The 15,529-nt window shown below is 46.8% G+C and overlaps 1 protein-coding gene and 1 long non-coding RNA gene across 6 annotated transcripts in view; one reads left to right on the top strand and one right to left on the bottom strand.

The window, feature by feature from the left end:
- Positions 1-15,529, top strand: part of Frmd5 (FERM domain containing 5) — a 281,389-nt gene that overhangs the window by 220,716 nt on the left and 45,144 nt on the right. For all 5 annotated transcript variants that reach the window (XM_075961979.1, XM_075961980.1, XM_075961977.1 and 2 more), the window contains exon 2: positions 6,871-6,975. In XM_075961979.1, coding sequence (XP_075818094.1) covers positions 6,871-6,975 — 105 coding nt within the window. The remainder of the gene's footprint in view (positions 1-6,870; positions 6,976-15,529) is intronic.
- Positions 7,243-13,514, bottom strand: LOC142845034 (uncharacterized). Its single transcript, XR_012909793.1, has 3 exons — positions 13,372-13,514; positions 11,565-11,690; positions 7,243-8,757 (listed from the first exon to the last, which is right to left on the bottom strand). It is a non-coding gene; the product is annotated as an uncharacterized LOC142845034 (long non-coding RNA).

The raw sequence follows: 15,529 nt of genomic DNA, 5'->3' as shown, positions 1-15,529 counted from the left end.
AGGTCACAGTGCAGGTGTGCAGTGCTGTGACAGGTCACAGTGCAGGTGTGCAGTGTTGACTGTGACAGGTCACAGTGCAGGTGTGCAGTGCTGACTGTGACAGGTCACAGTGCAGGTGTGCAGTACTGACTGTGACAGGTAACAGTGCAGGTGTGCAGTGCTGACTGTGACAGGTAACAGTGCAGGTGTGCAGTGCTGACTGTGACAGGTCACAGTGCAGGTGTGCAGTGCTGACTGTGACAGGTAACAGTGCAGGTGTGCAGTGCTGACTGTGACAGGTCACAGTGCAGGTGTGCAGTGCTGACTGTGACAGGTAACAGTGCAGGTGTGCAGCGCTGACTGTGACAGGTCACAGTGCAGGTGTGCAGTGCTGACTGTGACAGGTCACAGTGCAGGTTGCAGTACCTACTGTGACAGGTCACAGTGCAGGTGTGCAGTGCTGACTGTGGCAGGTAACAGTGCAGGTGTGCAGTACTGACTGTGACAGGTAACATGCAGGTGTGCAGTACTGACTGTGACAGGTAACAGTGCAGGTATGCAGTACTGACTGTGACAGGTAACAGTGCAGGTATGCAGTGCTGACTGTGACAGGTCACAGTGCAGGTGTGCAGTGCTGGCTGTGACAGGTAACAGTGCAGGTGTGCAGCGCTGACTGTGACAGGTAACAGTGCAGGTGTGCAGCGCTGACTGTGACAGGTCACAGTGCAGGTGTGCAGCGCTGACTGTGACAGGTAACAGTGCAGGTGTGCAGGGCTCACTGTGACAGGTCACAGTGCAGGTGTGCAGCGCTGACTGTGACAGGTAACAGGACCATGGTACCCTGAGTGTCATGAGACCAAAGAAAAGTTCACTTTCCCCAAGTAACTTTTGCAGATCTCAAAACCCTGCATCTGCATAATAAGCCTGTGGTCATTTAGAGCCTTGCTCGAGGAAGCCCTCAGAACCCAACAGTTGAGCGTTTTCCCCAGCGGTTTCCAGTCACTCTATGGCCTTAACATAACGTCACATTCAGTTGGCAGCAGGCAGTGGCAGACATCGTCAGTGGTGACATCTCATCTGGGCTTGCTAGGCAGGCCTGAGCAGACCTGGAGTCACAGAGTTTGTAGGCTTGCTGGAAGTTGCAGAGATGACATGAATGTGCCAGTGACCTTGCTGGGCAGGGGCTCTTGCACTCACCCCGCTGTCCAGCCAGGCTCCTCTACCTGCTCTCTGTGAAGGCTGGGTAGTGGGTAAACCTGGAGCTCCGAAGACCGAGTCATCCTGCCCCTTCCTCTAGTGCATATTAGGAGATAAGCGGCCAGGCCCAAGAGTTATTTATGGACGGGAGACACCTCTTGTGCCTTGTACTGTCTTGTATTTGTGACGGTGACTTGTATCTGTCATGCGAAATGTGATTAAACCCCCTGCAGGATAGGCGTGCCACGGAATAGTGCTCACAGCCTTGAGCCTGCTATAGAAGCAGTTTCTAGACTTGAGTAAACTTTGCTTAATTGTTCTTTGTGTTTACTTTGGGCAATGGCCCTGAGGTTTTGTTTTTTTCTTCTCAATTACATAACCTAGTAACAAATATCTTAACCATCTACATTGTTAAAGCTACTCAAGCGTGATATCTCTTGCCTGGAGCTGAGGCAGAACGATCAGGAGTTTGAGGCGAGCCTGGATTGCATAAAGCCCTAACTTCAAAAAAAAATTAATTAAAATTAATTTTAAAACAAGCCTTTTTAAAATGGATGAACATAGAATATGATAACTGTTATCACCTAACAGAATCAGAGGCTCTAGGCATGTTCATGGGACATGAGATTATTTAGTCCATGAAAACAGAGACACAGAGGGAAAATGACTTATCCAACATGCTTCCTCTCCTTACATCACCTGGGCTTCATCCCGTGCTTGCCCACCGTTGAACTCACAGGGCTGGTTTCCTGCTGTGGACCTGTCCTGCCCTTCCCCAAAGCAGGGTAGTTGGATCTTCTCCCGGGAACTAGGTGGGGAAAGCAAGGAGAGACGGGAAGCAATGCTAAGACAGCAGTAGACCTGGGAAGCCTTGAGGAGTCCGATGGGCTGGGCCCACCTCCTAGAAACCAGAGTCTAGAGGCCAGGACACGTGTTCTGGAACAGACTCCCTGCTACAGCAGAGCAGGGTCAGGGAAAGCCCGTCCTGTGAATTGGGTTTGGTGACACCTGCAGTCTTTGCTCTCTGATGGCCAAGCTCATAGCAAATGAGCAATGAGTTAAACGGGGTTTTCTGGCTCTGCATGCTCATATGTGTCTGTGACCTCAGCTAGTTCTCTGACCTGAGCAAGGCTTGCCAACAGGGTTTCCATGGCATGAAGCTAGCATATGAACCTACCTAGATCAGTGTGCCCTAGTGAGAATCACCCCGGCTCTTGGTGTTTTCACATATAGTGGTGGGTGAGGCAAAGGGGCTTCTGTGTGTATTAAGGGTAAGTGAGAACAATATCTAAAGGAGCACCGATCTTCCCTCCCTCTGAACTCTGATATCCCTCCGCGCCAGACTTTCCACCCTGCCAGGAGCTACATGGTCACCTGACCCCCATGGCAGCCCATGTGAGACAGTATGACTGGCAGATGACACTCACTGGCACTCCCCTGGCTCGAACTTCCTGGTAAACCAGCTGCTCTTCTAGCTGCAGCCTCAGAAATTCCTGGACAGGTTTTGTTGGTTAATAGCAAAGCAGAAAAGTGAGCTCCTGGGTCCAGAGCTCAGCAAGAGTTCCCCACTTCAAAGAAAATGTACAAGAATTTAGCGGGTGCCAAGGTTAGGAAACCTGAGGCACTGCTATCAGCATGCATGGCCTCAAACTCGCTTTGCTGCAGATAGCTGGGCTGGGCACAGTGTGGTTCTCCAGGGCAGAAAGCAGAAAATGCACCAGGAACTGTCACACTTTGCTCCACTCACGTGTCTCATCCTGCGAAGGCGAGCTAATGTGTTGGTTCCTCTGTGACATACAAACCCTTCACACAGCATCCGTGCGCAGACCCCAGACACACAGGCCCTGACACTGGCCAGGAAACTGGGGGACCCTCAGTCTGCAGAAAGTTTCAATGTAAGCTGGAATAGTGGCCAAAAGCTGTCCCACCCCTGGTGCCTGTCCTTTCCCATCCAGGCCTCAAAGAACAACTTGTTCACGTCTCGCCTTTTCCATGAGGCTCTTTAGTCTTCATGTGCTGTTTTCCCATGCTTGGACTCTGATACTTTGGAATCACAGGGCCCTCTCTCTATAACCCCTCCATCTTTCTTCCCCCTTCACCTCCATTTTACCAATGCCTTCACCCTCCAACTTACCCCTTCTCTGAGAGCCCATAAAGGTTCTCGTTTAACCCCATGGGGTCCAGAATGGAGAAAGTCATGGTTATTCATCCTCATGAAGCCTCCTTTAGTTTGGACTTCAGGATGGAGAAAGTGGAGGTTCATGGGTGGGCTGTCAACATGCTGCTTCCCCACCGAGGTGCACCATGCCTGACGCCATCCAGGATTGGTTACAGTGAAGTGCTCTTCTGCCCAAGGCTGTTTATTATGAGGCAGAAAATGCAATTAACCTTAAGTGGTTTGGGTCACTGGCCCAGCCTTCCTTTCTCCTTGCTGCCTCCGTTCCCTTGTGAAAGAATAGTCAAAACAGAGACCTAGAATCCAGGCATGCCGAGGAGCAGAACCATCCGTGTTCCCATCCTCAGCTGTCTGGGGGGGACGGGTGCTTGGAGGCTCCCAGATTGTCCTGTGCACCACACAGAGAGAATAAATGCCTTCACTTACATGCACCGTTGCTTTCAATATGTGTGTTTTGTTATGATTCATAAAATACAGAGTTACTTCTGAATGAGTGTTTATTAAGTTACTATGACCCAAAAACATCTTTGGGAAGAGACTACCCTCCAGGGGAGCTGGGGACAGGGGCTTGGGTGCTCTGCTTGGGCTTCCTTGTCCTGAAGCTAAGCAGGCTCAGGCTTGGAGCTCTGGCTTTGCAACGGAATGGCAATCACCTCTTAGCACAGCTGCCTATTTCTCCTGGGTAAGCAGTGACACAGCGTTTGTCTCCCGCTTTTCCCTACCCCAGGTTTCCGTGTGCTTGGAAATGAGCTTCTTCGGCCACTAGAATTCAGGCTAGCTGCTCACCAGGCAGTAACTACCGTGGCAGTAACTACCGTGGCGCAAATGACGAAAACACCACACACACCCTGCCAGCGGCTTCTTCTCTTCCATTTCAGCTGCTCCGAGGGAAATAGTAGCGTAGGCCTTGCTGCACATTTTCTCCCCCACCCCATCCCCAGAGGACTTTAATTAGGATGTTAAGCCCGTATTCCACAGCAGCAACAAGGAAGGAGTGGACAGACCCTGTCCCAAGAGACAATTGCCACTGGTGGAGTCCTTTTAAGGACTTGGCTTGTGACCTGCCACCCAGAAGTCTCAGGGTAACTCTTGGTCTCTGTCCTGTTTCTGCTGGGAGACCAGAGTGTAGGATGGAAGCTCCTGCTTCAAGAATGTGTTGTAAGAGGAAGCATCTGTCAGTAGAAGGGCGGGGACCAGGGGGGCACCTCCGCATCGCTTCCTCCTTTAAGCTGCCAGGTACTCATCTTTCAGCCTCAGCAAGAATAACTCCTTAAGACATTTGCTGGAAGATGTAGCACCTCGCCCTAGATCTTCCATAGTGTAGGGTAAGCCAGCAGAAGAGAGGAGGTGAAGAATGAGCCTTGCGTGAAAATCTTAATAATGTACCTGTTGTTGGAGCAGGGCCAGGCCCTTCTCTGATTGCCCGTGGACCAAGCCATGTCACTGGTTAAGGTCTTTGGCACTTGTAAGACATTGGCAATTGGTACCAAAGGGCATCTGAGGTGAGCTGCAGAGCAACTTGGGACAGCTGCAAAGACAGAAGCTTTGCAGGGCTCCAGATATGACTTAGAGTGACCTGTAAGTCATTCTCCTCCTGGCTTACCAAGGGTACCCAGACAGGCCTGGGAAGTAGAAGGTCTGAGTTATATTTTATGTAACCTTTCAGCCAGGCTACCTTCTCTGTATTGAGAGTTTATTCAACAGATACGATAAAGCCCTGCCCATCTTGCCTAAGACCTTGCGTTGAGTTTTGGGGAAGGGTGCTCAACAGAAGCAGGCGAGAGAGAAAGAAGGGAAAAAGTCAACAAGATAATGGAGTGCTGTGGGTGCCGCCAGGGACATAAATAGGAAAGCAAGGTGCAGAGTTCAGGCGGCAGCCATCCTAAGGCCCTTTGCAGAGGGGCTTTGGCACCAGGACCTCAGAATGGCAGGGCGAGGAGAGCTGCGAGAATTGTGTCCCAAGCAGGAATGCAAAGGCGCAGGAGCAAAAGAACTTGAGCCTGCTCGGGAGCAGGAAGGCTGTTGTCAGAGTGGGGTGGAGAGAGATTTGGTGGGTTCAGAAAGAAGCAAGAACTAGGCTATGTAGGACATTACAGCCCTGGCCAGACTTAGGGCTTTATTCTGAGAGTTGGGAAGACACTGAGTGGGTTAAGCAGAAGTGAGTAGTGTAACTAAAGATCACTGCTACATTGCTTGTAATAAATTAGTAAGAGTCTCCATTAATGTGACCTGGGTGAATAACATTAGGTCCATTAGACTGCTTACAGTGGTTGAAAACTCTGAGACATAGCTGTGTGGACTACTATAGAAGGGTTTGAAAAAAAATCAAGAAATGGTATGTACAATTGAGGTGTAGAGTGAAGCCCAGGGGAAGAGCGCGTGTGAGCCCCTGGATCCCCAGTACTAGAGGCAAATGTGTATAAATGTATTTGAAGGGCCAGCAAAATTGTTCAGCAGATAAGGGGACCTGCCACCATGCCTGATTGGATGATCTGGGTTTCAGTCCCTGGGCTCGTGTGGTGGGAAGAGAGAGCTGACTCCTGGAAGTTGTCCTCTGACCTCCACACATTCACCATGGAATACACACACACACGCACATATATATATACATACATACATATATGTGTATGTATATATATGAGGGAAGGGTGTGTATGCCTGTTTTTAAATACATTATGTATAAATGCATTTTATATATGATGCATTATATATAACTAAAAAGAGGCAATATCCATACTTATAGATGTACCTATATATAGACAATTACATAACAGTCTGTTTGCAGGCTGATCCTAGGAAGACCATGGGGGCTCGGAGGGGATAGAAACTAACTTTATAGCATATTCTTTTGTACATTTGAGTAGCTTAGTCTGTGCTTGTCTTATTGAGCAAACAAGGCACGATATCTAAGTCATGATCACTCTGGTTATTGTGTGAAGAAGGGCTGAGCTGGGAGGGCAAGAGTGTAAAAGAGAATGCACTAGAAGGCTCAGGAAGTATTCCAGCTGCAGGACAGCTGTGGTTTGACCTATGGAATTTGGCAATGGGGATGAAGAACTGTGGATGAATTCAAGAATTTTGATATCTCTGTGGTAGGAAATTGTTGGCTTTGTCCCAGATGCTAAAAGCCTCCAAATGCCAGAGAATATGTGAAACATGACACTGTGGAAGACACTTCTGGGTGTACACTGTCTTCATGTCCACATGCAATTCATAAATCATCCTTAGAATCATAAAAACAAAATCAAAAGCGAGCTATCACAGTGCTAGAAGCTTGCTGTCCACCCAGTCTGGCCAAGTCAGTGAGCTTCAGATTCCATGTGTGTATGTACACGCATGCACACAATATACAGACGTACTCATACATACATGCACACACACATACATACGCACACAGTTCACTCTAAAGAGTTGCACACAAATGCATATGTGTGCACACACATATCTCTTATGCCACACACACACACAAGTCACCCGGAAGAGTGTGCATTTCTCAATGGAGCTGTCTTTCTTTGCAGAGAGATGCCAAAGGCCAGTACCTGTTTGACCTCCTTTGCCACCACCTGAACCTGCTTGAGAAAGACTACTTTGGGATTCGTTTTGTGGACCCAGATAAGCAGCGGGTAAGTGTCAGGGTCTGGGACCAGCCCAGACCATAAATTATTTCTCAGACCAAAGGAGAGGCATGGGAAGAATAAAGACACAACTCACATAGCTTTATCGGGAAAGAGTTTCTCAGAGATCCCTCATGAAATCCTGAGTTTACATCCTGAAAATTCACCCATGTTTATTCTCCAAACAGCTTTTATACCAAAGCATAAACTGAGGGGAAAATTCATTAGCATTCTGTTTCCTAGGTAGCCAGGAGGATGACTGTGGTCACGTCCACACCTTTCTATGCCCGCTCTGTCACGTCTTCCTGTCTATGGCTGCTTTGTCACATAGACTGAAATAACATCTCTTTCCAGGCGATCTCCAGAATTACAAAAAAGGAGCAAAGCGACATTAGTGTATCCTGACCCTTTGTTTAGGATGGCGTCAGTTTGTCTCAAAAGGCCAGGTGACCATCTCCTGTGTGGCAGGTGCAAACTGTGGCCTGAAAGTCTGGTCACCATACATGTAGAAATATGGACCTGTATAATATGGCCCTACAATCCACTGTCTCTTATTGATTTTAATAAAACCTGTACTTCTGCAACAGGACAGATTATCACAGCTGTCGTAGGCACAGATTTCTCCATTTACCCAAACTTACCCATCTTTGGAAACCAGGCATCTTTTATACGAGCTCCTGTCTTAGGCACCTGGGGAGGAGGAGCTTCAAACCCGTCACTGACTCCTGATATCTGCAAAGAAAAGGGATTAAGGGAGAGAGACACCTTTGGGCTCTGTGTCTTGGAGCCATGCTTTCTTGTCAGGAGAAATAATCATGTTTTATGAATAATCGTGCTCCTAAAGATTATAGTCTCCTATTTAAAGGAGAAGAGGCTCGCCTGGGTGAAAATGTTTCTTCAGCTGGTCTAGAGCACATCTTAAATTTTAAATTGTATCAAAATCTAAAATTCTTTACATATGCATTAAATCCAAGCATTTACAGGGTGTGTCAAACCTTTCTCAACATCTTATAAGCAGTTACCAACATTATCAGGTCAATGCCATAATTAACAATAAATCCACAATTAAATCCAAACATTTATAGGGCCCAACAAACTTTCCTCAACATCTTATAAGCAGTTACAAACATTATCAGGTCAATGCCATAATTCTATAATGGGAATTAACAATAAATCCATAATTTAACATATCACAATTTTCTTAAATCCATATTAATCAAAAGACAGGAAAAGCTTTGCTGATGGATGAGAGTCCAGTGACATTGCTGCTGTCAAATACCAGTTCCAGTCTCTGAGCAGCCATTAAACCCTTAGGCTTTCCCCCTCTTAAGTGAAGATGGGCTTCAGTCATTCCTTATTTTGAGTCTTTCTTTCCCTGAGGGGAAAGCTTAGGTCTTAGTTCTCAGGTCCAATATTTTAATGAAGATGAGTTCTGTGTCCCAGAGATTAAAACAGTCAGATGTTCAGTCTGCATTTCAGCTCCAAAGCAAACAGGATTCAGACTGCAGAAAATTGTAGTCATCATGCAGCAGGGCCTCCGGATCTGTGTGTCCCGAGTGTCTGGAAGCAGCTCAGCGTCTGTCCCTCAGAGCAGCATGGTACCCTGCAGTGCAGAGTGGAGATCCCATGATCGGTGACTCCTCTCTGAGGCGGCGGGGAAGACTGGACCACGGGCCCCTCTCCTACTCCTTTCATCCTGACCCTTCTATGGGGCTTTATCAGCTATGATGTCATCGGGCCTGCCACTCCCTTACTGTATATGCAGTCATCTCATCCCGCTCTGTTTTCTTCCTGTGAAAAAAACACAAACACATCCTTGACCCCAAATTAATATAGGCCCGGTCTTTTTATAATTTATTGCAAGGGCTTTTTCACCTTGCCTTAGTAAAGGTCACCTTGGTGTCACCATGCCAGATCTGTCTGCAACATTTATCCTTTTAAGTTGTTTTCAAGGAGCCATGGCATGCTCCACAATTTCTTTACATTACTAACCATATATGCAGTTCTTCCTTTGGAAGAGTCTTTTGTAAAATTTTAGCATAACATCTTTCCAGGGATCTTTAGCTATAACAGTAACAAAATATAGTTGTGCGAATAGCAGCAACAATCAGCTAGGAAAAGATTATTACTCTGGCCTTTAAATTGAGCGAGCACAATTGTCTAAGAATCACTATCTTAAAATTATTAATTAATCTATTGCTTAGTAAAAGAAACATTGATCATAGTCAGTTCTCTGCTAAAACATCTCCTGGACTCCATCCTGCTCTTCTGGATTAGACAAGCTGCTGCTTTAAATTAAGAGTTTAATATCTTAACTTAATGGGAAGGTGTAGTCATAAAAACCATTCTGTTTTTTTATAAAACTGCTGTAGGATAAGTTTTGTATTTAATATACATGCTTGCTAAGGCTTAATCAAAATTAATATAATGTACTTGCAGATTATATACTCTACCTGCTGATCTAGAATCCACCTGCTTGAGCGCCTGTCTGGCAGCTCCTATAAGCTCTCTACTGGAAACTGGCTCATTGCTCCCTTTAAGAATTTTACTTAGTGGCTCAAGATCTCCCAATAAGAATATTATAATTAAGGCTTTAGCCAGTGTATATCTAATTAGAAGTTTGTAAACTATGCTCCTCTTAAGTTGCAAGTCTGCCTAACTGATAGGAAAATGGAAAAAGGAAAGCATATTCAACTAATGATGCTGGCCTAATTAGACATTAACATGTAGAAGAATGAAAACAGTTCCATGTTCATCTCTATGCACAAAACTGAAATCCAAATGAATCAAAGACCTCAACATAAAACCAACCACACTGAATCTCTACAATGTTAGAAGTACACTTGAATGCATTGGCACATCTAAATTACAGTCTCAGTGGCACAGACATTGAGAGAAACAATTAATATATGAGGTTTCCTAAAACTGAGAGGCTTCTGTATAGCAAAGGACATAGTCAACATGACATAATATCAGCCTATAGAATGGGATATGGTACGGACCTAAACTGAAAACTCTCAACAGATGAACTTAAAATGACTGAAAGACACCTAAAAATTACTCAACACCCTTGGCCATTAGAGAAATGCAAATCTAAACAGCTCTGAGATTCCATCTTATCCTTGTAAAAATGACCAAGATTAAAAATACTGCTGATAATTTATGCTGAAGAGACTGTGGAGTAAAGAAAAAACTCCTCCAATGCTGGTGGGAGTACAAATTGGCACAGCCACTTTGGATTCTACTGTGGCAACTTCTTAGAAAATTAGGCAACAATCTACCTTAAAACTCAGCAATACACAAAAGATGCTCAACCATAAGGACATGTGCTCAGCTATGTTCATAGCAGAATTCTTTTGTCATAGCCAGAATCTGAAAACACCCCAAATGCATCTCTTCTACACATATGATAAATGAGTTGAGATAGAAATCAGAGAAACATCACCCTTTATAAATAGCTACCAAAAGCAATCTGCAGATTCAATGCAAATTAAAATTATAGCAGAATTCTTTACAGACCTTGAAAGAACAGTCATCAACTTGATAAGGAAAACAAAACTCGGGATAGCCTGAACAATCCTAAAATGCTGTACAATCAAGGAACTTCTGAATGCATCACAATCTCTGACTTTAAACTTCACTACAGAGCCACAGTACTGAAAACAGCGTGATACTGGCATAAAAACAGATATGAAGACCAAAGGTACTGATATCAGTCCACACACCTACAAACTACAGATTTTTGACAAAGAAGCAAAATTGTGAAATGTAAAAAAGAAGCATATTTAACCTGCTTGTTTATTTTTTACAGACCTTTTACTGGCCTGGAACTGCAGTTCCCTGAGGCTACTTTTTTGCAAACTTGCCTGTCTGCTCCTAGTTGAAGCAGACCTATGCGGTAGGGGGCTGGACACTTGCTCCCTCAGTCCACAGCTTGGCTTTGTCTTTCTGGGTACTAGGGACCTGGCAGTGCAGGCCATGCTTTTTAAGTTTAAAAGTCCCATCAGAGGTCAGTGGCTGATACGTTTACAGGCTCCCTGGTGTCTGCCATTGTAGCTGCTTTGAGAACATAGCATGCCACCACAAGCTCTGGCAGGTGTGGCCGCGCCGATTCTTACTATCTTTTTTAACTTGTACTCATAAAGTTAGGAGAATTTCTGAATCCTCTCCTCTGTTCTATTGGCCAACTCTGGGCTGCTGACTGTATGGGGTTAAATTTGCTCTCCAAACTTACTCTGTCGCCTGCTTGCCTTTCACCCACAGGTGGGTTAGATTCAGCTGGCTACTGCGCCTGCACCCGGCGCCTCAATCTCAGTGGTAACTTAGGCGATTATTGAGCCAAATGCTGTGTTTCCTTCACCATTCCTACCCATTTAGCAGTGATAAAAGTTGTATCATGCTTACAGATTCTAAATATCTCTGCCTTTGTTTCTCCTCCACTTTAACTTCCTTTAGCAATCAACATACATAACTGAATACTCTTTCCTTATCTCATATATATAACTTATTATTTACACATTTTTACTCCTAATTTAAATTTCCCTCGTCTCTACACTTCTTTAAATTCTATTCTCTATTTCTGAGCGCTCAATACTCACGTATCCACCTGTGGTGCAATTTTTTCTCACGTTCTCCTCCGGACGTCTGGTCACTTCTCCCATGTTTTTTGGGGTTCACCAATCAGTCCCACATCCAGGCACCATTATGTCAGAGTCTGGACCAGCCTGGACCATAAATTACTTCTCAGACCAGAGGGGAGGCATGGGAAGAATAAAGACACAACTCACATAGCTTTATCGGGAGGGAGTTTCTCAGAGATCCCTCATGAAATCCTGGGTTCACATCCTGAAAATTCACCCATATTTATTCTCCAAACAGCTTTTATACCAAAACATAAACTGAGGGGGAAATTCATTAGCATTCTGTTTCCTAGGTAGCCAGGAGGATGACTTTGGTCACGTCCACACCTTTCTATGCCTGCTCTGTCATGTAGACTGAATTAACATCTCTTTTCAGCTATCTCCAGAATTACAAAAAAGGAGCAAAGCGACATTAGTGTATCCTGACCCTTTGTTTAGGATGGCGTCAGTTTGTCTCAAAAGGCCAGGTGACCACCTCCTGTGTGGCAGGTGCAAACTGTGGCCTGAAATTCTGGCCGCCATAAAATGTAGAAATATGGACCTGTATAATATGGCCCTACAGGTAAGTCAAAATTCAAAGCACAAATGGAGCACAGGGCTAGTTAATAGGTCTGGAGTCTTTGGTTGTGTGTGACTCACATTCAAAGTTTAGCCTCAGGAGTCAGGGACCAGCCAGACCCTGTGGTTGGTGTCATCACTTCACAGCATAGCACTGAACTTGAAAGTCACCTGAACCAGAGTTCAGCTGAGAAAACCTGGCATTTCACAGTTGCGCATGGATGTCACTAGAGATGTAGCTGGTAGGCTTGTGTTGGGGCCCTGGAGCCCTGTGCACATAGTGGGCTGCCCTGAATTTCAGGCAGTCTTGCCATGGTTAGAGCCTAACGGGTGTCTCGGGCAGGAGCACGTCCATTTCCCTTGCCCCTGCGTCATCCCCAGCATCACTTCCCCAGCCCGCCTTCTCCCTCTGTTGTCTAGCCAGATGACTCCGACAGCCCTATCTCCCTTTTCAGCCTTCAGGCCTTCAGTGCCCCTGCCCAAGGCATCTTCTCCTTTTCTCATTTTCCCACACTCCAGTTTTCTCCTGACTACCCCTTTTTCTTTTTTTTCCTTTTTTTTTTCAAGACAGAGTTTCTCTGGGTAACAACTCTGGCTGTCCTGGAACTCACTTTGTAGACCAGGCTGATCTCAAACTCACAGAGCTCCAACTGCCTCTGCCTCCACTACCTGGCCCGTGTGTGTGTGCTACCACTGCCTGCCCCCACTTTTCTTTTTTGAAGACCTGTTTTTATTTTATTTATGTGTATATATGTTCATCTGTGTGTGCATGCCAAGTGTATGCTCATGCCCTCGATGGCCAGAAGAGCATGTTTATTCTCTGGAGTTGGAGTTACAGACAGTTGTAAGCTTCCTGACAGGGGTGCTAGAAACTGAACCTGGGTCTTCTACAAGAGGAACAAGCACGTATAACCACTGAACCATCTCTCCACCCCAAAGCTTGTCATACTTAAGGTCTTCCCTGGCCCTGCTGTGTGTTCCCCTCTGGGCCCTATTCCCTCTGGTTCCTCCCCTCGTACACGTCTTGCACTGTGTTATGAAGGCCTTTGTTCCCACAGAAGCTGACGTTCCAGGAGGGAGCAGGCAGACTACATCTCATCCATCTTTGTCTCCCGTGGAGCTGGTGCAGGGCTTAGAATGCAGTTGGCATTCAGTAAGCATTTGCTGAAGGAATGCGTTAATCATTTGTGGTGCCTTCGATGCTCACCTTCGCCTTCCCAGTCGGCAGACACCTGCGTTTCTGCAGGTTTGATTCATCGTCCCTTTGCTGACTGGAGGCTGTGCGAGTTGCCATCCCTAGGAAGTGGGGAAATGTGTAGCCACAGGCAGGCTGTATGCTCCTGCTCACTCACCCGCCACCCAGCTCATCTGCCACTCTCCAAAGACATCCTCGCAAATCCTACAAAAATGCAGAAATGCACTAGGACCCTCCTTCTTAGGTCCAGGATTTCCTTCACAGCTCCAAACAGGACTGTCTCTGCTATTACCAGGGGAACACCGAGAAGGCACAGTGTCCCGGCACTGTCCAGTGCACGGCTGCGGGGTGGCTGTGCCCTTCACCTTGCCATAGTCAAATACTGCTTGTCCTTTGGTTGTCTGAGCCACTCTGTCCTCTAGGTCATGTTTCGGGTTGTGTACTAAAGATGTGAGTTTCCTAAAGGACTCTAGGATACCTACCATGCGGGTTTCCTCTGACTAGCCCTGACTCCACTCTTAATGTACTTAACTCGTCCCTCCCTGGCTGGCTGAGCTGTGAGCAACATCAGTGTTTGGAGATTGGCCCTCTGACATGCTGCCCTTAGCTCCGGACCTTAGTGTGAGGCCACAAAGTGCCTGGATAACAAGAAACTGTCCTCCCTGCTGTGTGTGCCCATTCTCTAGAAATAGTGGGTTTCACACACACACACGCGTGCGCGCGCGTGCACGCGTACCGCACACACAGTGTTTGTTTGAGCTAAGGTTTCTCTCCTTTTTTAAAAAAAAAAAAAGAGGGGAGCATATATAAGGCCTCATCTCCCCCAGAGCTTGTGGTACATAAAGTCAAAAGACAAAATGTGTCCTGTTGAATTTTTCAGTTAGGTCAGGATGTACTCGAGGAGAAACAGAATGTATGTGGAGTGGACCAAGATTAGAGGAGGACAAACACAAGACAGTTGGGCAAGAGGAGACATGTTTGGCCTTTCTGGAGAGTCTGCTGTACGCTAAGCTTAGCTGCAGGCTCGTGTAGCCTGAGCACCAAGTGTACCTGGTGCTAAGCCAAGAGTTCCACGCATGTTCCACCCTGCAGTCCTTAAGGCAAGTGATGAGATTCTAGACGAGTAGATTAAGACAGGTTGTCCAGCCAAGGTAAGTGGCGAGGGCGGTCTGATTCTGTAGACTGTGTGGTTTCCAAGGCTTTATGCTGACGTCACACGGTAGCCCAAGAGTGGGGTGAGTCTGTCAGGAAAGAAACATGGACTACAGAGAGCTGTGAGTCCTGGGAGGTCTTAAACGGCCTGTGAAGACATTACCTAAATCCACTAATCGTGGTAGAGGTACCCAGAGGTGTGAGGCACACCTCCTCCCCTGGGCTCCATGGTGGTCTCAGCAGCTCTCCTCCGTCCTCCTGCTTGCTCACTGAGCGTCTTGGGGCTCCTTCCTCCCCACCCTTCTCTTGTGGAGAAGCTGCTTCATGCTGTGCCCTGCTGTTTCAACTCAGCCTGAGCCTCTGCCCTTCTTCTGACCTTTTTTGTGCCCTTCCAAGCCTCGGGGTGTGAAGATTGTTCCCCTTGGATCTATCTCCCTCTGAATCTTGCCTCTTTCCCTGATCTCACCTCACATTATCAGTTTGCTTTTCCTTCTGGGACTCAGTCTGCAAGAAGCTGTCACCATATTGCTGGGACAATCTCGGGCTTTCTCCCCTGGATCCCTGAAGCCCCTCAGACAAGCTGTGACAACTTTTCTCCAACTTCAGCCCATTCCTGAGCTCTCAGGCAGTCCAAAGGAAGGCCGGCTCTCCTTACTGCCAAGGGGAGGAGCCTCTTTGTAACTCGCTCCTCTTCCCTTCCAGACCACAGGTCTGAGCCGCTCCTTATCATTTCTCTCTTCTTTTACTTGTCTCACCTGTCAGTGTAGGGTGTTCTGTTACTGCAGCCCTGAGGTATACTGTGTTCTCCTCGCTGTACAGGCCTATCGTGCTCTGAACCAGACAGGCCTCCTGCACCTTCGCGGGCATGGCTCCAGGCTCCAGCTGCTTCTGTGCGATCGCCCCTCTTGGCTCCGCTTCTCTGCGAAGCAGAGCTGCGGCGGGCCGTGTAATGTGAGAAGGGCCTCTTAGCCATGCTGAGTGGATGTAATAAGTTGCCAGCCTCCTGGGAGCTTGGATC

The sequence above is a fragment of the Microtus pennsylvanicus genome, chromosome 2, assembly GCF_037038515.1.
Source record: "Microtus pennsylvanicus isolate mMicPen1 chromosome 2, mMicPen1.hap1, whole genome shotgun sequence".
Classification (NCBI taxonomy): Eukaryota; Metazoa; Chordata; class Mammalia; order Rodentia; family Cricetidae; genus Microtus; species Microtus pennsylvanicus.
This window is presented reverse-complemented; position numbering and strand designations above follow the sequence as displayed.